The sequence below is a fragment of the Cryptomeria japonica genome, chromosome 4, assembly GCF_030272615.1.
Source record: "Cryptomeria japonica chromosome 4, Sugi_1.0, whole genome shotgun sequence".
NCBI classification, from domain to species: Eukaryota; Viridiplantae; Streptophyta; class Pinopsida; order Cupressales; family Cupressaceae; genus Cryptomeria; species Cryptomeria japonica.
Window position 1 is genome coordinate 398,912,250 of NC_081408.1, and position 22,267 is coordinate 398,934,516.

At 36.2% G+C, this 22,267-nt stretch overlaps 1 protein-coding gene and 1 non-coding gene across 3 annotated transcripts in view; one reads left to right on the forward strand and one right to left on the reverse strand.

The window, feature by feature from the left end:
* Nucleotides 1-22,267, reverse strand: part of LOC131074672 (uncharacterized) — a 147,351-nt gene that overhangs the window by 60,687 nt on the left and 64,397 nt on the right. Inside the window, exons 6-7 of one of the 2 annotated variants that reach the window (XM_058011345.2) lie at nt 10,788-10,895; nt 637-732 (exon numbers count right to left, since the gene is read on the reverse strand). In XM_058011345.2, coding sequence (XP_057867328.1) covers nt 637-732; nt 10,788-10,895 — 204 coding nt within the window. The remainder of the gene's footprint in view (nt 1-636; nt 733-10,787; nt 10,896-22,267) is intronic. The other variant, XM_058011346.2, reaches the window with a different exon arrangement.
* TRNAM-CAU (transfer RNA methionine (anticodon CAU)) lies at nt 4,829-4,902 on the forward strand. The gene has a single exon. It is a non-coding gene; the product is annotated as a tRNA-Met (tRNA).

A 22,267-nucleotide genomic window follows, 5' to 3' on the forward strand; every position in this document is an offset into this window, starting at 1 on the left:
TTGGATATTAGTGATCAGCTTAAGATTGCATCCATACCATAATCCATATAAGTGATTAGGCTTGTGCCTTTCACAATAGCTATCATATCCAACATTCACTGAATGATATGCTAAAATCCAAAATAAGTATCAATTACGGAAACGCGGTATTTTTCATATATCACATGGAACGAATCAAATTAACAAAATAAAGTTAAACAATATTCGCATCACCCACGGATGCACAAATTTGATACACAGAAAAGGTGTCTGCAAGTGGAGAATTACATGTTTCTCTTTATTTGCAAAAATTATCGCTTATGTAGGGAAAGAAAGTAAAGCTGTCTCACTCACAAACTTCATATAATATAGGGCCCAGTCTTTTGTTCAAAAAACTAAAAAGAATGGAAAAATATTTCCTAGCCAACAAATTTGTACAACACGCTTAAACTGTGAATAAACCAAAAAAATCCAGATTTAAAAAATATATCAAATAATGAATATTTTATGAAAGGTGAAGACACTATATAGGATCCTTTAGAGAATTAGTACCATACTAAAGGAGCTAAGAATTAATTTCTTTTCCGTATTTTGACTATGAAAGGAGAGTTTGATCATCTATGATAAACCTAGTATGACAGGAGCCAAAAAACACACCTCTCCAGGACGCCTACTATTCAATGCTTGAGCATCAAGCTTGTAGTTGTACTGCGGAATCAACTCCGATGAATCAGATAAATGATGTTCTATATCCTGCCACATAAAAAGCAGCTTTCCTAAGAACTTCACAATATAAATAATTTCCATTACAATGCACATGAAAGTGTGCTTAATTTCAATAACCATACTACTTCAGGATTTTAAACACATCTATAACCATTCTCCATTTCCTAATTTCTCCAATACATTCTGAAAAAACTGGTTGATAAATATTTTTGTCACCTTCACTTATTTAATCTATCATCAATTCTCATCCTTCTTTGCACTAATGCTTGATGACCAGTTGGATCCATATGGAGAAGCATTTACACCAAGTTAAAAATCACATACAAGATCATTCATCATCAGGATTCACCTTTGTACCAAAACCCAAAAAAAACAAGATAACTGTCCTAAATTCAAGAACTTATATAGGAATATGAGTAAAATTAAAATTATCATCATCAAGCTCCTAAATATATTAATGTTATGCTCACGGTTGCACTCATGCCAATCCACAATTCATTTCTCTTAATGTTATGCTCATGGTTGCACTCATGCCAATCCACAATTCAGATCCTGATTATTTAATATAATATTATAATGTAATATATTTTCATATATACCTTTCCATTTCCCACACCAAGTGGAAGTAAGAGAAAAAAATATCAATAGAGAAGATTTATGCTGCTAACCAAACTTGAATCATAATATTAATACCCTAAAGAGTAGGCTCTGTGTATGAATTAGAATGATGTAGCAATTCTGAGGGCAGCCTTATTTTGTGAAGGGTTTTGTCTTTATGAATAAGGCTTAAATAATTACTATAAGATCATAACCTTGTTGATAAAATCCATTTATTCAGATGAATAAACATATATGTACTTATGTAAAACTATAGAACAAGCTTCAGAGAGAAATTTTGAAGAAATGCAGTTAAGGAGTTATAGCTTCACAGAGAATAGGGCATAAATCAGCAACAGAAGATGAATCAGAAGCAAGGGAACAGCAGATATGGCCCAAGGAAGACAGTAAGACAAAGGAATAGAGACCAACAGGATCAGTGGAAAGATGCAGAACAGAGTCCTCGGAGAAAGATCACCTCACGGAATGTAAGGGACCTCAATGCCCCCAACAATTTTGTTCTGTAAGAAACTAAGCTTAAACACTATGAAGTACGCATCTTACTAAAAAAATGGAAGCACTGACATTGCATCTTTGTGGAGACCGCCAGGGCTTCCAGCAGATTGGGTATCACATGGTCTCCAACTGGCATCAACAGTTCAAGTCGCTGGGCTGGCTTCTGGACAAAACTAGCAGGTTAGTAAGGTTTTGAATCTCTGTTTATTCTTTAATATTTATGGGCCAGCAGAATGCACACTCAAAAAAACATTATAAGAACAAATCTCTACTATTTTCCCATCTCTCTCTAAGCATTTCATCAAATTGAGTGGTGATTTTAATGCAACCTTGGATAAACAAAAAACAAAGATGGCATATGCAAATCAACCCAATCTCAACTCAATTTCTCAGATCTCATTAATATCTAGGGATTGATTGATTCCATTCAAAATAATGTTACATAGACATGGATAAACATAAGATTGGGTTTTAGTAACATTTCAGAAAGGCTGAAAAGATAGTTGAGTAATAACAATTTGTTGAACTCTCCTTTCCAACTAGAAACCTCGATCCTCCCTATTTCAGGCTCAAATCATTTTCCAATTCAACTTTGAATTTCAGAAGATAAGTCTCACTCCAAAAGTTTGTTCAAATTTGAGAATATTTGCTGTAGAGCTCCAAATTTTTGACCTTGTTGGAGAGCTGGTAGAAAAAATATACCTAAGTCAAAAGGATCCAAAATGTTCAACTTACACAGAAAACTAATTCACATCAACCTCAACTTGAAGCAATGAAATAAGCACATTTTCAAGAATATATTCGAAGAAAAGGTTAAGGTTGACTAATTGTTAGGGCTCTGAGGTGATATAGTGTCAGGCATAGAAATGGAAACCCCAATTCGTCTAACTTTGAGGAAGCATCAGATGTCATTTCTTGGAGAAGTCTATGAGAAATGACTTAAAACCATTAGGCATAGAAATGGAAACCCCAATTCGTCTGACTTCGAGGAAGCGTCAAATGTCATTTCTTGGAGAAGTCTCTGAGAAATTATTTAAAACCATTCTCAAGTACTCCCATTATCTGGTATTGCATGCAGTTGACGTTATTTTAGGAAATGAATTCATGAGGTATAAAAATAGGTATAGGGTGAATACCAACATATCGGCCATGTTTCTTGCGGTCTTGTTGGATATGGGAGAACCGGTGGTGACGGCCAAGGCCTTGTGTGGCAAGGTGTTTAAGGCCCATATCTTGGGAGAAATCGATGATGTCCTGGCTAATGTGGATTCAGAGAAAAGAGTTCCCCTTCCCAGGGACTACTATGTGGTGCAGAGGCATGGTAGAACGGTGCCTAGGCTACCTATGGTCATGACGGTACAGATAGAGGTGTATGAAAGCAAAAAATCAGTTGTGGCAAGACATATAGTGTTTTTGCAGAAGCTATTGGGAAAGAAGTTGTATGGAGGGGAGTGGATTAAGGACTATTTGAAGCTGGAGAGGCTAAGCTACGACCTGGAGGAGGAGGACAATGGGCGTGACATCATTGAGGAGGCAACAATTGGAGCCAAGGAGGAGGACATTGAGCATGAATTGGAGGAGATGGCACACAAAGAATGCACCCCAAACTGTCCCGTGAGGAAGAAAGCTCATATGACATATATGTCAGATTTCTATACAATATATACTATATGATATGATAATGTGGCTATGTCTGTAATAGGAATAGAAAAGAGGGTAGTATATATAGTCTTGGCCACCATTTTGTGATAACGGTGGCATTTTGTATGTAGTGATGAACTGGGCTTTGCCTTAGAAGTATACAAGTGATAGGAGCTAAAATACTTTCATGACAGACACTGATACAGAATGCGGAATGTAAACCTTTTTTTGATATCAATATAATGGGGGTTGGCCCTTAGCAGCTATTAACTTACCAAAAAAAGAAAAAATTGGAAGGCCAACCGATTTCTTTTTTTGAAGATTAATCGCGATTTTTGCTTTTATGATAAGGCCTATTTTATTAATAAACTAATTTTATACTGAGTTTTCCAAAAAGTTCTTGTAAAGCTTATAAAAGGAGGTTTTGGAGTTCATTTGGAATAGGCAAATTATGTTATTTCTCTTTGGTGAAAACCCTTGGGATTCTTGGGATTGAACTTACTTCGTCTCAGCCTTTTGGAGGACAAAATCCCTTTTGAACAAGATTGGCCACACTGGTGAAAGAACCTCCCTGGCTAATGAAGTATGGCCCATACAAAGTTATAAGTTGCAGGTAATGGTTGTGCTCAAAGTTTAAGTATTTTTCACATTCACTGGGTTTGCAAGTGTAGAGTTGTGAAAATTGCAGGTTTTGGTGATTTTGTTAGAGTTGTGTGTGCAAGTGCTAGAAAGATCGAAATATTGTGATGGGGGTGTGGCTGAAAGAACAAAAGATTACTTAAAGTGAAGTGTGTGCTGTGACAAAAAATAAAAGAAAAAAATATTAATTTTTGTTGAGACCTAGCCTAGCTGTACTATTTTTTCTGCTTCCTAAGAAGCTGTACACATCAAAAATTATTCAAAGGAGGAGTGATCCTAATGCAGCCCACAAAAGCATAAAAACAAGCCAGCGCAGCTTTGCTTGGAGGAGTTGTTGCATTTTTTAAGATCTTATACCACTTATAAGATGTCATACAACCTAAGTTGTCTCATAAAAATATTCATGTGAGCTCATTCATGATTTGTAAGAAGTTAAAGGTGTTACGGATCCCTATGTGGCTGGCCAGAGAATCGAGAAGAGAAATCATCGCTACCAATCCCAGCCGAATTATTGTAGGGGCCTCCCACCCCCGATGCCTGACGTTATTGTGGGGGTTCAATTGCTCCCATCCCAATGCCCAGAGATAAAAGTGGCTGTGGTTCGGGCCGGGGTGATTGTATTGTAGCTTACTCTAGCAGGCCCCCATAGAATTGTAGGGCCATAAAGAATTGTAGGGGGGGTGGGGGAGAATGGTAGGTGCATGGGGCTTCTAGTTGAATCGAGAGAATGGGGCTTATAGTTTAATCGGTTGAAACGTACCGCTCATAACGGTGATATTGTAGGTTCGAGCCCTACTAAGCCCATTCCCCCGGGGTGAGATATGAAGAACGAGTCGATCGTCAGCTCCGAATAAAGCTGGTATTCATCTAAGCTGGCTAACAACAATATATGGAGGGCTGGCGTGCTGGCTATCTTACTCACCCCGTAACCGCCATTTATCTAAGAGTTTCAAATATTGGTGTAGCTTTAAAAGGGGCATCACAGCTTATATATAACTATTGTTCAAACAATAAACCTGCCGTACAATATTTTGTTGAGTGTCGTAGCTTTTTGTGGGAGGTATAAGGAGGTGGTTATAATAATATTTTGGTATATCAGCAGGTCTGAAATATGTAGAAGTAAACTTTTGGCCAGTCAATGGTAGACTAGTAGGCACCTCGAGCACCTCACAATCATTTGGAATATTAAAATATTGATGATTTGTTAATGTTATTATCAAAGTGTTTTATTTCTGAGCATGTCAATTTGTATCAAACCAGAAACTAAAATATTGCCAAACAAGAACTTAAATTAAAAAATTTCAAAATAACTCTAATGTCTTCCAAAACTATTATAGCTTTGCTTCCTTGGTGCAACTTCTCAATATTCTCTCTTAATCCTCTTCAAAACTATAATGAGAATATTTTTGGCTTTTGAGCAGGGATGGTGGAATAGGGAAACTTGTTGATCTTCCACCAATTTCTTTTCACTTTTCAACTATTGTTTGAACCTTTTGGACACAGTTGTCATTATGCAAGTCTAGCTGTCCTCCACATAGTTACGGAAACTATCACCATCCAAAGAAGTGTCCCAATGATGCCTGGCAATGCTTTATATCAGTAATCCAAGACTGCCTGGACTAGCCCAAACTCAGCGAGTCCAAGGCGACCCAGGATGGTCGAGTCTAGGGGACTCGCCTCAAAATCGTTCCTCAACTCACTGTGTCTGGGGCAGTCCCATCCCCCGGACTCTATCGTGTAGCTGCATTTGCAAAAATCTAAAAAACATAAAATTTAATGTTTTAAGTTGCCCTGTTTACTTATATTTCCTCCTCCACCCTAAAAGCAACACCATTTCATTTTCAAGACAAAGGAGAAGGGAAAAATAGAGTTGAGCCTAATTTGGAGTGCATGGTAGGGAAAGCAGCAAGGAGTTAGAGCAAAAATCAATTGATAAATCGTATTTGGGCAAGTTTGTAGCTACTTTTGGTGCACCTAGAGGTGTCTATGAAGTATTGGAAAGAGCTCTCTATTGATTTCAAGCTGGATTTAAGAGGTAAGATTAGATTTTGAAGGTTTTTTTGTGTTTTTTTTTAACAAAAATTACATTATTCTTTTACATTTTGTTTCTTCTTTCTATTTTATTTTAGTAGATCAAAGAGAAAACCCTAGGTCTGTTTGACTTTTTTTTTTAACAAACCGTAGGTGTTTTCGTACAAAATAATCTAATTTTATAGTTGCAAACCCTACATTATTTTATATTAGTTTAATTATAATTTCACAAATGTTAATTTTTTTCTATTTATATGTTATTGCAGTGGTCTTGTGATTTACAAGTTATCTTTATCACAAATTCACAATGTCCCAAACCCTAGTTGGACGGGACCCTTGTTGGAAATATGTTGAAAATATGCCTAGGCAAAAGAAAGGAGAAGTAAAATGTTTTTATTGTAAAACGATTTATCATGGAGGAGGCATTAATACATAGAAATACCATTTTGCACATATATGAATCCATGATGCAAATCCATGCTCACAAGTGCCTCCTGAGGTTATACGTGAAGTGCAAGTGCAACTAGAAACATTTGAGCTACAAAAAGAAGTGAAAAGAGGCAAAAAGAGATGTCAAGAATTGGTAGTAGGGGAAAGTCTTCTTTCATGCCTCCATTTTGTCCTAATGTTGGTGACGATGTTGGTGTTGGTGCTAGTGCCAGGTTGGTGGCAGTGCTAGTTGTAGTGGCAGTGGTAGTGTTAGCATTGGGCCTAGAGTTTGTAAATCTAGGATGGATTCATATCTTTTGTCAAGCATTACTCCAAATTCCCAACTATCAATTGAGAACATGGGTGGGAACAAAGACATACATGATGTAGCTAAACATTCAATTGGAGACTTTTGATACTATTGCACCATTCCATTCCATGCATCCAAGTAATTCTTTTTTGTTTCATTGTTTCAAAATTTATAGCTTGATTCTTTGTCTCTTGAATTTTTATATTTAGCAGTATGTCGAATACAAATTTAAACTCTCCATTTTACAATACTTATTTTATTTAATTTATTTGTGGCATGTGTTAGATCTCCTTATTGGCAAAACATGGTTGATGCCATTATTGTTTGTGGGGCGGAGCTCAAAGCCCCTAGTGAAGATGAAATAAAGGGCCCATTTTGACACAAAAGGTGGCTGATGTGAAAGCCACAATACAGGAGCAACAATTGATATGGAGGAAGAAGTGTTGCACTATCATGACCAATGGTTGGAATGGTAGAAGAAATAGGAAATTGCTAATTTTTCTTGTTTCTTCCTCAAATGATTGTACGTCATAAAATGCATTGATTTAGTGATAAATAATTTTTATTTATGCTTTATTGAATCATTGATTTTGTTTCTTTTTCAGGTGGCACTGTATTCATCAAATCTATTGATGATTTAGGACATACCAAAAATGTCATTTTCCTTTGCGAGGCTTTAGAGGAAATCCTAGCTAAGGTGGGTGAGGGAAATATGGTGCAAGTAGTTAGAGCGTCTGAAACTTGAGTTGTTGTGTTGTGTTGTCATTGATGTCAACCTGTCATGTATTGTCATTGATGTCACCATGTGTTGCAGATGGTCTGAAAGTGAGTGTTCTAGTATTTTTGTGTGGTCTGGTAAGGATGTTGAGGTGATTCCAGAAGGTTGGTATAGTGGAAGTTTCAATATGCAGGAAATAGTATTTATGCAAGAAATAGGTTTTTATGCCTCAATGGAAGAATGCTTTGCATTCCTCCGGTATGTGAAGATTATGTGTTGTGGCTTTGGATATAATATTTATGTTCTGTGTATATTGCACTATCAAGTTTGTAGGTCCTCTATTGCTCAGATGGTAGAGTTGGTTGTTGCTATTTCTAACAATGGCTATCTATCAAAACTGGTCCGGAAAATGCTTGGTGGCTTTCGAATATGTGGATTCAAGTGTTGCAATTTGGAGGACATGTGATTTGTGTAGTGTTCCAATTTAGTTTTATGGTAATGGTTTGAATGGCAAGTGGAATTATGATGTTCTGAATTTTGTGCTATCAACTAGTCTAATTTCCAATTGACTATGGTGGTGTATCTTACTTGGATCATATTCTTTTGGTCTGGGTTTTCTTTGGAGAATGAGTTTGATCAATGTTATGGGTCTCCTCGTGGTGTGTGGAGATCCACATTGTGTAATTTGCATTGGAGGATAGTTTTGGGCCAACTGGTTAACGTGCTTTAATGTTTATCTACACGTTTCTTTTGATGTCAGCTTTGGAGGGTGTGTTAGCATGTGCAATTCATTGGAATTATTTGAAAAGGATGTGTTGTGATGTATTTAGGTCCTCTCTATCTCCTAGAGTGGACCAGAATGGATATTTTTGGTCTGGTTGCCCAGATTTATGTAATATTGTTTATTTTGTGTGTGGCTGACCTAGTCAAGGGTTTTAATGATTAATCTTGTATATAAAGGAGTGTGGATGTGTAAATGATTGCATGGGATGTGTGTGAATTGGCAAGCAGCGAGCATGAATGATTTGCAAGCAGATTTAATGTTGGAGATGTGCGAAAGTCAGTTGTGAAGAGTGTTGATGATGATATCTTCAATGTGACAATGTTCTAAGATTGACTTTGAAGTCAGATGTGTTTGCCATGATTTTGGTCGCTTGACATAATGGTTCAAGGACAATTACATGATCAAAAGATCTTGTTCTTTTCAACTCAACTATTCCTTTCTCTGTCGGAAGATAGTGAGTCTCTTGGTAGCTTTTTGTATCTTGCCCTGAGACAGTGTATCTTAGTCCTACAAGTCATTTGTATCTTTCCCTAAGGTTGTGCGCCTTAGTTTTGCAAGTCCTCTCAGGAGCAGCATTGTAATAAATTATATTCACATTGTGAGTATAACTCTCACCATAGCTTTTCCTTGCTTAGGGTTTTACACGTAAATTTGGTGTTCATGTGTTGTTATGTGTTGTGATTTCATGATTTATTACTGCTGTAATTATATAGTTGTGGTTTGAAATTTAAGGATCAGATATTTAATGATGTTATAGTGTCTTTAAGTTTTAATTATTAAAGGGTTAAATGAAACAAGTTTTAAATCCATAAAAAATATCTAAACTTCTTGGGTTTTGCAATTGGTCGAGTTTTTGCCGAGTCTGGGTGCTCAATCCAATTCCAAGTGTAATGTCCCTACTTTGAAATATAGTTTAATAATAATAATAATAATAAAATTAAATACAGAAGAATAAAAAAAAAATTAAATGAAAATATAAATTTAATTAAACTAATGAATGGTCAAAAGAAATGGAAGGAAAAGTTGTGACTCCCTCAACAATGAGATATAAAAGGGAGAAGAGAACCTCATTTGAGAGGGGGACAATTTGAAAATCAGAAGTGCAGATCTGATTTAAATAAGAAATGCAGATCTGATTATGAAAGGTCATGTCCCTTTCAAAAGGCAGAAATAATGAAGAGTTACACTCTTTCAAAGGGTGCTAATGGTGAAAGGGTGTGTCTCTTGCCAAAGGGCATACATGATGAAGAGGTGTGACCTCTCCTTCACATGGAGAGATTTTAAAGAAAGGAATAAAAGCATCCAGTAACAGCATCATCAAGCAGATCATATCAGAACTGTTATTATTGAGTTATAGGCAGTAACATTAATATGGACTGCAATATGTATGAAATCATACTTAATTTCATATATATTCATAATACATAAGAAATTAGTATACGTATAGTCTAAATCATGACATTACTGTCAGTATTAAGAAGATGGGAATGAGATGTTCCAAAGAGGGGCAGTCTAAATCCAAGCAATAGGTTAAGTCCCAATATAGGGTGGGGATCAGCGACCCATAAGCCTTGAGGGTATAGACCCAAGATAGGTAAGGGCGTGGATCTGTAAACTTTGAGGGAACCTATTGTATTTGGTCTCTAAGTGCTTTGGTAACATACATAGACCCTTCTCCCTTAAAACTGAAGTAGTAGTAGGGTCTGATATCTATATTAAGAACTATGAATAATGAAATTAATCATTTAATGAGGAAAATAAATAAGAACTTGTTAATAACTAATTGAAGAATATCAATCAATTTTAGTATATTGAAATAGATAAGGTAGGGGACATTACACCAAGTCAAAAATCGGCTTGCTGAGTCCAAGCCAAGTCTGAGTCTCGTAACTATGTTTTATATCATCAGACATACTTGAAAATGATAAAAATCTTCAACACATTGACCATGTGGAAAGCTCGAAAAACAACTTAAGGATGGCAAGGGGTGAGTCCTAATCGAACTTGGGTAAGGGTTGAGGAGGTTTCATGGCCATCCCCATGCCCTCAAAACACATGAACCTTCGGGATGCTCATCAATACCACATGGGTGTTTTCTCCATGTTTTTCTTTTCATCCACTTTTTATCCATTAGTCACTTTAACATGTCCACGACAATGATCCTATCGATTATTTCAGAAAGAAAAATATGATACCGTAACTTTTGGGTTAGCTTATTTGGTAGATAAAGACAACAAATGAAAGCAACCAATCAGGTTTTATTGCATGACTGTGTACCATTATTTGCTCGTCTACATAACAATTGAATATCCACCAAATATCTGTTTACTAAAATTTTAATTTTTACAAAATAAATAAAGCATAAAAAAGATATTTTTTAAACACTTATTTGCATCATCTACAAATTCAATCAGTACCTCACTCCTATGTTTCCATCTTTGTATACCAGATCTACCGGCAAAAGCGTAATAGGAAAAGTGCCGAAGATCTTGTCCACCTAATTTAGTATTCCCAGCCTCAACACCCTGTATAACAAGTCAAATTAGCAAGCAAATATCAAAGAAGAAACCCTTCATATCACAATAAAAACATTATTCAGAGACATTGAAACTAAAACTATGAATATTGCCTTGAAAAGATATGCCAGCTAGAAAAAGAAAAAGAAAAAAAGCAAACATGCATTTATAAACATCATTTTTATGGAATAAGCCTATCATATCTTAGGAATTAAATACAAAAGTAAGCATTATATGACCAAAGTATAGTGCACAATTACCCTTAAAGAGAGAAAAATTTAGTATGTAAATTCCACCAGTTCTTCATAAGTTGTATCTTCATACCTCCAAGTGACTGCCTACTACAACTAAAATGAATGCTTTAAGAAAAACATTGGCATGAATATGTTTGTCATGTTCCCTTTTTGAGCTAAGGATATAATTAATAACATAACTTGTCCATGTAACTTAGGAAAAAGGGTAATTTATGTTATATTATTAAAATAAAGAAATTAGAAGTGATACTCAAAGGTGTATTTTAAAAGAGGGCTTAAAGTGATGACAAGAAGGTGTCACTAGAATCAAGGGCCAATCCAAATATTAAACTGAAAAAAAAAGGAAATTCTAAACACTTCTAAAAATAGACTTAACTTAGTAAATAGGGGATTATAAAACAAGTAGCTTGGTTGGGGAAAAATCCATTCTCAATATTCTATTTGATTTCTCCAATAGCTTGGACCATGGTTGCTCCCAAGGACAAAAACCCTTGGTGCAGGAAATCATCGGGCAAAAACCCTTAGGTTTATAAGCAGACTGAAGACAAAGACCTTTAGCATGTAGAGATTCCATTCAAGGATCACACTGGAGTTGAATGTTTGGTGTGAAGGTCTTTAAAGATTTTGTTAAGTTTCATAAAGTTTTCAATTTGGAGGAGAACATCTATTATTTTGTTTGTTGTTTTCCAATTTTGTGAAGTTTTACAATTAAATATTGTTGTGAAGGATGCATTGATATTTATCTGCCAACGGTTTAAGCATAAATCAATATTTACATCACTGAGTTTGTTTCAGCTTCAGATTATATAATAGAAGATTTTACAATTTTCCCTAGTCAGGGTTTCAAGATAATGTCATTATCATAGTGTTGTTATAACAGTGAATCCTACTGTTGTTTTAATTGTATCTGTACCATTTTAAAATTTAAAGCATGTTCCAGCCATACCATTCATGGGCAACATAAATAATTGTTGTATATTTATAAAACCCTGAGTTTAAAAGTTGTACCCTCTACAATACCATTCGCAACAGTTAATAGAGGACTACAACATGTTTTAGAAGGATTGCAGCATAATCATAACCTGCCACACATTGTAAGAAGGTTTTGACTATTATTTAAATGCTGCCATCATATTCTCAACTATTCCATTTCTATTTCAAGTTGTACATATGAGAAACTTTTTTGGTAAATTTACTATCATCTAAACTGTAATATGCGGTTTATTAGTTTGAACAACATGGGATTTGTGTACTATCATCAGTAATTGTTGGTAGTAATTGTTGTTACCATTATTGGTTGATTGTTATCATTGGTTTTCAATCCATACTATTATTGTTGTCAATGGTTTGGCAGCCTAATATCAGTAAATCCAATATAGTTTGGTGGTTGTTAACATTATTTCATAATTGGGTCTTGTTGTGAGGTATTCACACATCGCCCCATCACAAATGGGGACCCCCCACTTTTTGCTTTCTAGGGTTAGCTCTTTTAGTTTTGTTGTTGGTCATTTTAGTGTCTTAGCCTTTGCATTGGAGGGATTGAGTTTCTCGAAGGTCATCAAGCCAGGTGGCCAGGAGGTCAGGTCAGTTGAGTGATTAGGGGTTATTTAGATCATCCTTGGGGTTTTTATGTACTCTTTGGTCGCACTTCAAGTTGCTAAATAAAACCTTGGTTGAATGCATGGTGTCCTCCTAGGTCCTGTCCTTTACATCAAAGTCAGTGCAAACTCGCTTTAGAAGTCTGGAATGTCATCTTGATCCTGAAGTGTCCTGAAATTTGACTAAGTCTGTAAATTTGAAGGATCCTCCAAAAACTAGATTTTGCATTATAACTCCTAGAGGTCCGAAACCACTCTCAAACATCCTGACAATATATATGGAATATAACTTTAAGTATAAGAAAATCTTTTCTCTTTCTTATACTTAAATGTTATATTCCATATATGAATCCTAATGGAAAGACTAACTTGTCAAACAACTTCCTACCTTGACCTTGTCCTTGGAGAAGTCTTAGAGCGAATTTATCATTTTCGCTCACGTACCTTGCCAAGGGTCAAGAGCGAATTTTGTCTTTAGGTCCCGTACCTTGCCAAGGGTCAAGAGTGAATTTTGTCTTTAGGTCCTGTCCTTGGAGAGGACACAAAGCTAAAATTCCACTTTAGGTCCTGTCCTTGGAGAGGACACAAAGCTAAAATTCCACTTTAGGTCCTGTCGTAGGAGAGGACACAGAGCGAAAATTCCATTTTAGGGCCTATCCTTGGAGAGGACACAAAGCGAATTCATTATTTTGGACCTGTCCTTGCAAAGGATGGTGAGCGAAATTTTCCATCTTGATCTTGCCCGTACCTTGGTGCAAAAGCGAACTGCACTTTGAGTCTTGTCCTTACTAAGGACATAGAGCAAAATCTTCCTTTAGATCATAGAGCAAGTTTTCAGTTATAAGGTTTGTCCTCGCCATGGTCATTGAGTGAGTTTTACCTATTTTGACCTTGTCCTTGGTGATCTTCCAGAGCGATCTGCTGATGGTCATTGAGTGAATTTGAATGTGTCTTTGCCTTGTCCTTCTAAGGGTTTGACAGCGAAATTTGAGTCTTGTCCTTGGGCTGGCCATGGAGCAAGCTGCACTTTAGGTCTTGTCCCTACTAAGGACATAGAGCGAAATCCTGCTCAAGGACATGGAGCGATCTGCATGCCTTGACTTTACTGCTGGTAAAACGAACCTAAGTATGAGTCTAAGAGAGAACTTGGTTTACAATCATGCATGTCTTTGCCATGGTCAAAGAGTGAATTTGGAGCTGTTTTAGACAGGTCAGCCAACAAAACATGTTATAGGTCCTGTCCTTACAGAGGACACAAAGCGAAATTCATTTTAGGGCCTGTCCTTAGGCCAGTCATAGAGCGAACTCCCTGTTTAGACCTTGATCGCTCAAATAATGAAGCATTTTAACAAAAAGTGTGCCTTGCAAAGGTAAGCAATCAAATTTGACATATAGGTCCTGTCCTTGGGAAGGACAGCGCGAAAATTTCATTTATGCCTTGTTCTCTCAAAGGTCAAAGAGTGAAATCTATATTATAGGTCTTGTCCTTCCAAAGGACATTGGGCGAAATCATTTGCATGCCTTCTCCTTGCTGAAGGTAGATCGAACTAGAATGTGTCCTTATCCGAACTTTGTTTAGAATCAACCTTGTCCTTAGAAGGGTCATAGAGCGAAAATGTCATTATAGGTCTTGTCCCTGCCTAGGACAGAGAGCAAACTGCCTTATGAAGACTGTCCTTGGAGAGAACATGAAGCAAGTTTTGTTATAGGGCCTGTCCTTCCAAGGGACATAGAGCGAATTCCATTATGGGTCATGTCCTTAGAGAGGACGTGGAGCGAAAATTGTCATATAGGGCCTGTCCTTCCAAAGGACGTGGAGCAAAATCGTCACCTTGCCTTGTCCTTGCTGAGGGTCCAAAGCGAACTTGAATATGTATCTTGGAGAAGTCATAAAGAAAACTTTGTCTAGAATCATGAGCGTACCTTGCCAAGGTCTTGGAGCGAACAGCATTATAGGTCCTGTCCTTGGAAAGGACACAGAGCGAAATTATCATATAGGTCTTGTCCTTCAAGAGGAGGGTGAACGAATTTTGAATATAGGTCCTGTCCCTAGCAAGGATAGAGAGCATAAAATCTCATATGGGTCTTGTCCTCTCAAAAGTTAGTGAGCGAATTATGTTTTAGAACTTGTCATTGGACTGGTCAGAGAGCAAACTGCCTTAGGAGGCTTGTTCTTAGAAAGGTCAGCCAGCGAACTTTATTATAGGTCCCGTCCTTGGCAAGGATATAGAGCGATTGCATGAGATCCAAAGCGAAATTCAACAAGACAAGTATTTTGGCACCTAAACAAATTCAAAATTTCAAATTGCTAAGAAGAGATCAAGTCGGCCAACATTTTGAAAGTTATTTTTATTCATACTCAATCAGGTCGGCCTTGTATCTTTATCCTAGATCGCATATAAAGGGAGGTCAAATCAATCATTCTAAGCATCAATTCAAACATTTTTTCTCTCCATCAGTGGCAGGTCAGCGAATTATTCCAGCAGGACAAAGAATTTCATCAGCATATTTGCGAATTTCATCCAACCTATAGACGAAATTCATTATTGAGGGTGCAGGTCTGATGTCTTGAAAAGGCGAATTTATCATTTAAGTATTGAGGAAAAGCGAATTTGCTCAGCTAGGAGGCCTATCAACTAGCAAATTCATCTTTAGACAGCCTAGATTTGCTCTATGATAGTCAGATTACCCAATGAACTTATTGATTGCAATTATTCAAAATCAGAGATTGTGTCAAAATTAAGAAATCATATGAGTTTGATATTATACTTGCTTTGTTTTGCAGATATGGAAGGAAAGATCATGTAACCACCATAAGGCAAGAGATACAAGCAAGGATGGAGGGATGACTCGATCATGACAAACACTTCCTATCATCACTATGCAACACCAAGGACAAGATACAAGGGGACTACTTCAAGAAGCTTCTTCAACATCAAGAACACCTCAAATGCATGAAGAAGACTCAAAGTACTACTAAGTTGAAAAACTTCAAGTGTTCAACAATTGCAAGCAATAGCGGGTTATCTTCAAGGTTTTCATCGACATGGAGAGATCATAAGATGGCGAAGGAGAGATCGTGCAATCACTCCAAGAAACACAAGTAAGGATGGAAGAAAGACTTAGCTACATCAATACTTCCCAACACCACTACTTTGAGCGAGCTAGATAATGTTGAGTATCAAGAGATATCTCTCAACATCCCTTCATGGTGACAAGTCAACTCTACAAGTGCAAGTTGAAGCGGCGTCCTAATCATCATCCTAGTCACCACTCACCAATCAAGGAAGGTCTGCCTCTGCATGTTTTGATTCAATGTCCCTGACTCACCAGTAATGGCACAAAGTCTGAGGCACCTACCCCTGCTATCTATTGGTCATACCAATGTGTTGGAATTATCTAATTGGCCAAATTGAGTTTGTTGTAACAAACCCTAATTAGGGTTTTCATTGTAAAATCCTGGCCATTGATCTCAAATTGATCTGAGTCGTTGAATTGTATTGAGAGCACTATAAAAAGCTCAGACTCTTCATTTGTAAAGGGGTTAATAGTTGGTTAATAGTTAATAGTGAATAGCTAATAGCAGTAGTTAATAGATAGTCTAAAGAGAATAGAATAGCAATTAGAGTAGAGTAGGAGAAGGCAAGAGATTGTTGCCCAAAATTGTAAATAAACTTCATTTTTCATTGAAGTTATGGTGAGATGTGTTGTTTCTTGCAATACGCATGGTTTCTTGTTGGACCTTCATGTTAAATGGTAAATAATTGGATTGAATAAAGGAATTTGTTGAATGTACTTGTGTGGAATCCTTTAGTCCATACCACTAGCCTCTTACTGATTGTGAGTGTACCTTGTGTGGTCAACTGGATTGATATGAGCCTAACTTCGAATTGTTCTACACTCATTGCTTATGCATTAGCTTGAATGGTGATCAATGTGTAATGGTATTGATTCGAACATCTTCAAAATTCCCTTAGAAGATTGCACTGAGCTGGTGTCGAATTGTTCAATTTGATGGTGAGACCTAGCCCAGTAGGACTCCACCTAGTCATTCATCTATATTCTTACATTCTAGGTCCTAGAATAGATTCTCTAAACCCTATGCTTTTGATATTTCTTTATCTCCCAGTGAGTAGTAGATAGGACTCAAGTTCTAGCAAATCAAACACTCAGGCATTCGAATGTAAGTCCCTTTGTGAATCCAACATAATCACATCACACCAACAAAGCGTATCCACACGTAGAGACCCTACATATAAGAACCTTGGAGTTATTTTGATTGATCCTTAGGAAAATCTTCAGCATTCGAATAACTTTGGTATTTTATTCTGTGTTTGCATGTGCATAAAAAACAAATCAACAGGTCTTAGCTGTAAATTCAAGACAGTTCTTTTTTGCATTAATTTATTGAATTTCAGAGTGGTACAAGAATTTCATTCTAACCCTCTTGCTTGTAGCAGTAGATGTATTGATTGGATAGAATCATTATTGTCAATCATTTAAGAGATTTCAATGTTTGATTGTGGAGCTTGTGCAGTTCTCCACCAAAACTTTCATTTTGCATTTGATATTGATTATGAAATCTGGAGGGCATTGGTGCCAGCCATATCACCTTTTAGTTTTGTGTGTGCAAGCATTGTTACCTATGCGGTTTGCCGCCAACATGCATTTTAATTTGATTCTTGTCAGCATATGCTAGCTCTTCCCATTCTAAGACCTCAATGATCGGAAAAAGCTAGAATCTGTGCATGGCAACTAGGTTATTGTCAAGGTTGTCAAAATAATTATTTTGGGACATTGCAGGTATCCAAGCTGTGATCTTCCCAACCTTGATGCAAATTATATCCAATGCATTAACATTTCAATCTATGACATTAAAGTGTGGAAGACATAAAAATAAAGACATTTCAAAAATCCTTATTGAAAATGTTAAGACTCTGCAAATATGAATAATCAGTTGAATTGGTTTACTAGTATGGTAAAACAGACCAGCAAAAGAAGAAGCATGTACAAAGGGCCCAAATTTCAAAGATCGTTTAGTGGAACAATTTGCAACCAATTTCAAAGCTCTATATTCGTTTAGAGACAAATGGCAAAGAGATCCTATTCAAAGAAGACAGTTAGAAGAGCAGTGTGATAGAGATAAGTGCAAGCTTCTTGCTTTTGATGATTATGATAGGACGTTTGCCATCTATACATTTGTCACCACCTTAAAAACACTTGGAGATTTTCCAAGAAAATGGAAATAGAAGAAAAATGATGGAAAGGTCAAAACCTAAAACTCAAGAATCTATCGAGGTAAAATTAAAAGAATCATTCATGAAGGAAGTACACTTAGAGCTGCAGAAAGTAAGAGGAAGCAAACCTTTGAGGAATCCAACATGCAAATTTAAGGTGGGGATTATAGTTCAGAAATAGATATCTCATTGACTTCAGAAATTAAATGCCATCATGCAGTCAACGAGACAACATCACTTGTTGAATGCACAAGTGAGAAAAATATCCCTGTTTGAAACACGCCCATCAATCTTCCAAAGATTGAGTATGTGCCATATGAAGGAACATCAGCAGGAGGACACTTGGACCATCCCTGTAATTTCAAATTAAGAAATGAAAAGAATGTTTTAATTCAAGAAATATATGAGGAAGCGTTTCAAAATGACCTTTTTGAAATGTATGCACATGACAAGATTGTCCTTGTAGAAGTCAACATAGGTGTTGAATTCACAAATGCAGCATCAAATGGTAAAAAGTTTGCCTATTTCCATTAAGGTAATGATGCTGTCAACGATTTGATATACCATGCTATGTCATTGCAAATTTGTTGTCATCATGGGAAGCATCAAGAGGGTAAAAGAGTTCAAATATGTTAAACATTTGCATATGGAATCAAGGTGGTAATTTAAGATACATGAAGGGTAGAGTTTGTAATAAGTATAATACCATCATGCCATACAATTGGATGAGAAGAATGTCCAAATTGACCATAGATAAGCATAAGAAAAATTCTATGAATGATAATAAAGTTCAACGGTTGCAGCTTACGAATCAAATACAAGGGACAGAATAATGTCACCTCCTATTTGATAGTGGCAATGGAACTGTTAAAAATTCAGGTAAGCAATTTCATGTCATTATAGATAGCTTCAAATGTGATTTTTGGATAGAGAATGGAATTATCCAAACTATGAGTACATTGGCAATTACATATGACACTGCATTTAGCAATAAATTTGCAAAAAGATGTCTTCTATACAAGGTCAATGGTATGCAAGATAGGGCAGCAGCAGTTCTCTTCTTCTATTAGTTTTGAGTCGGTTGCCAATTTACCATCCAACATTGGCATGACATCTTCCATAGGTAATGGGTTGTATTTGTGTGAAAATAATATCACATTAAAGAAAAGACTGCTTAATAACTTCAAAGGGGAAGAAAATAATGCTAACCTCTTGTATTTGCATCCTCATGATCTGCCATTTGTGGTCAAAGGTAAAGAAGATAATTCACTAAATAGATTAACATGTAAATTTGTGCATGCCTGTTGCCATCATGGCAAGTGTTTGCATATGGCAAGAAGCAAAAAAGAAAAATTGAAAGAATTTAAAATGGCCCCATTATTCAGTTATATATAAATTTGTAGATTTAAAAAATATTTTGAAAAATAATCCCTCTTCAAATGTGAGAGAGTGATTATCTTAACCCCTCTTCAAATGTGAGAGAGTGATCATCTTAAATGGGACAAAGACAAATCATGCGACATTTCAGCTAAAGAGGCATGCCAAAAAAAAATGTCAAAGCTTGAGGGGAAGGATAACAACGCAATGCCCCCAATTGGACAAGCTTAGCAAATAGACGATTTTTCAAATATAAGTAAGCTGAATTTCTTAAATAATCTTCACTAATGAATTATACTCGATCAAAACCAATGTTGTTATGAATGGGAGGATTGGTATGAAATCCTAACACCACAATTGAACCCTTCAATATCAAGATCTGGTAATGTTATGTGTGTTAAATTAAACCACATGGTCCACTGCGTGTGCAGGCCCCCATCAATTCCTTTGAGTTTCAGTCTTGCAACCTTACTCCCCAAGTGGAGTGTTTCAAGCATTGGCTGGGCCCCTAATCTGGCCCCAGCTATCATTTACACTCATCGTTTACAGTGTGGACTACCAGGGTATCTGATCCTGATTGCTTCCCATGCTTTCGCACCCCAGCATCAATATACCTTTTGTTGGAAATATTGTCATTGATGTCAAGGGCATTTAGTTGCGATTGTTAGAATATTGTTGTTGATGTCAAGGTGTATAAGCAAGATTGTTGGTGAGAAGACATAATTGTTATTGATGTTACAACAATCCAATGAATGGCAATGAGCATAACTGAAGATAACATATGTGAAAGAGAGGACGAGCCTGTTCTATGACAACGGTAACTACTATTTTGGTAGTCATTTGAAGTAATACACAGTGATTCTAGTTTAAGGCAGCGATGTTAAGGCAAAGATGATGTGCAGCAATCTAAATTAATGCAAGGTTTGAAGTTAATTAAAGTTACATATACCAATCAAAAGCAAATCAGAGAAAAGTCATAAAGGCCGATCATGTATGGAGGTATATTAATATATTCGCCATGTTAAGATATGGAGAGCAGAGATCACATTTGTTAAGACAGCAATGACATTATAAATATGCAGCAATCTCCTTGTCTAAAGGATGTTAAAAGGAATCACAACAGCATAATACACATCAGTAATCATAGTGGAGATAATTACAAGACAGCGCCTCTTTAAACAGCACTTAAAGAAGACAATGAGTTACAGCAAGAGATTTATATTAACTCTAAATAAACATTATAATATGGCAGCGATCCATGCTATAAAATGCAGCAGTAATTAAAAGCAGTGATTTCTTTTTGCAAGCATAAAAGACAGCAGGGATAAGACAAAGTGAATAACACAAAAATTGAAAAAAGACAAGAAGAGAAGGGACAGCGATAATAATTGAGAAGCATAGCAGCAATTACATAGAACAGTGAATAAGAACAATACAAAATTAGAATGAGACAAATAAGACAGCTAATAGAATTAATAAAATATCTCTTTAAATAGCAACGATAGATTTTAAGAGAGAAGTGATTAAGAGACCTTAACAAAAAGTCTTCATTTATCCAAGGGGTGTGATTTATTTAAGAGGACAAAATTGTTTCACTAGAAAACAAATTCTTTTGTCTTATTCCAAAAAGTAATGTTTTTTGTCTTATTCACATAACAAAAAGGTGCATTTGTTTAGAAGAGTTTCCTCTGGGCCACAATTGATATTTGGAGAAGGTGGGATTTGTTGAGGAGTTGTGTCCATTGTAAAACGGTCACACATACATTCATGAAGACGTTTCCGTTGAAGAGCGTATAAAAGCTTAGTGAAGGTATGATTTGAAAGTAAACAATAAAATATATGTATTCTGAGTAAAAGTGTAGATCTAGAAGAAATAAAGGGGTATAAAATGAAGAGTATTTCAGATCAATTTTAAGAGAAGATGCTGCCCATGTATGAATTATAAATGCAGAATTATATGAAGGACATGTATGAGAAGTAAAAGCAGAAATCTATGTGAAGATATTGCCATGTTTATGATCAGACTTGTGAAAGAAGATTGTGCATGATTTGGATGAGATTTATGAAGAAAGGATATTGTGTGAGTCTGATCAGATTTGAGGTAGCAAAGTATATGTGATTTGAATCAGAATTGAGGAAGGAAAATATATGTTATTTGGATCAAGGAAGAGTGTGGTGTGTGTGATTGAAGATAAAAAGATACACACTGAATTGAGGAGCAGATTCAAGATATTATAACAGCATATTGATAGCAGTTTGTGATGCGTTGCCTCTCTTCATAAGAGGCAAGAAGATATAAACGAGAGGAATAATTAGGGAGTGTGTTGTGTAAGTGTGAAGACAAGATAGATATATACACCAGATTGAGAATGGGCATTGTATAAGAATATCATTTCAGAATTGAGAAGCGGATTGTGAAGTAAGTTTTGGGGCAGTGGCACCGGAGCACCCATGGTGATCATGCCTCTATGAGGCCATTTTGAGTTTTTAAGTTTTGTTTCATGTGAATGTCCTCAAATAAGGTCCTATGGACCATTTGTGTGTGTTGAGTTCAATTGTAGGGTCATGTTGTTCAATAGGCCTAAATGGGCAAATATTGTCACAATGTTGTCAAGTATGTCAAATGATGAATTTATGAGATGTAATCTTGCCCCAAGGTCTATTTGACCTCTTTTAGGCATGTTTAGGTGATTTCAGCTCACTTTGGATGTTTTGACAAAGTTTTGTAAGCAACAAGCAAAAGTTACTAAGATTGTCATAATACAAGTTGTCAAATAAAGTTGTCAAGATATAAATTTGTCGAGTTGTAAAACCCAACGGTAATGAGGATTTGAAAATCAGTTTTGTTGGTTGTGATGGTTTGTCTGAGTCTCTAAGTGCTTGTAAAACCTCGGTGGAGAGGTTGGAATTGGCAA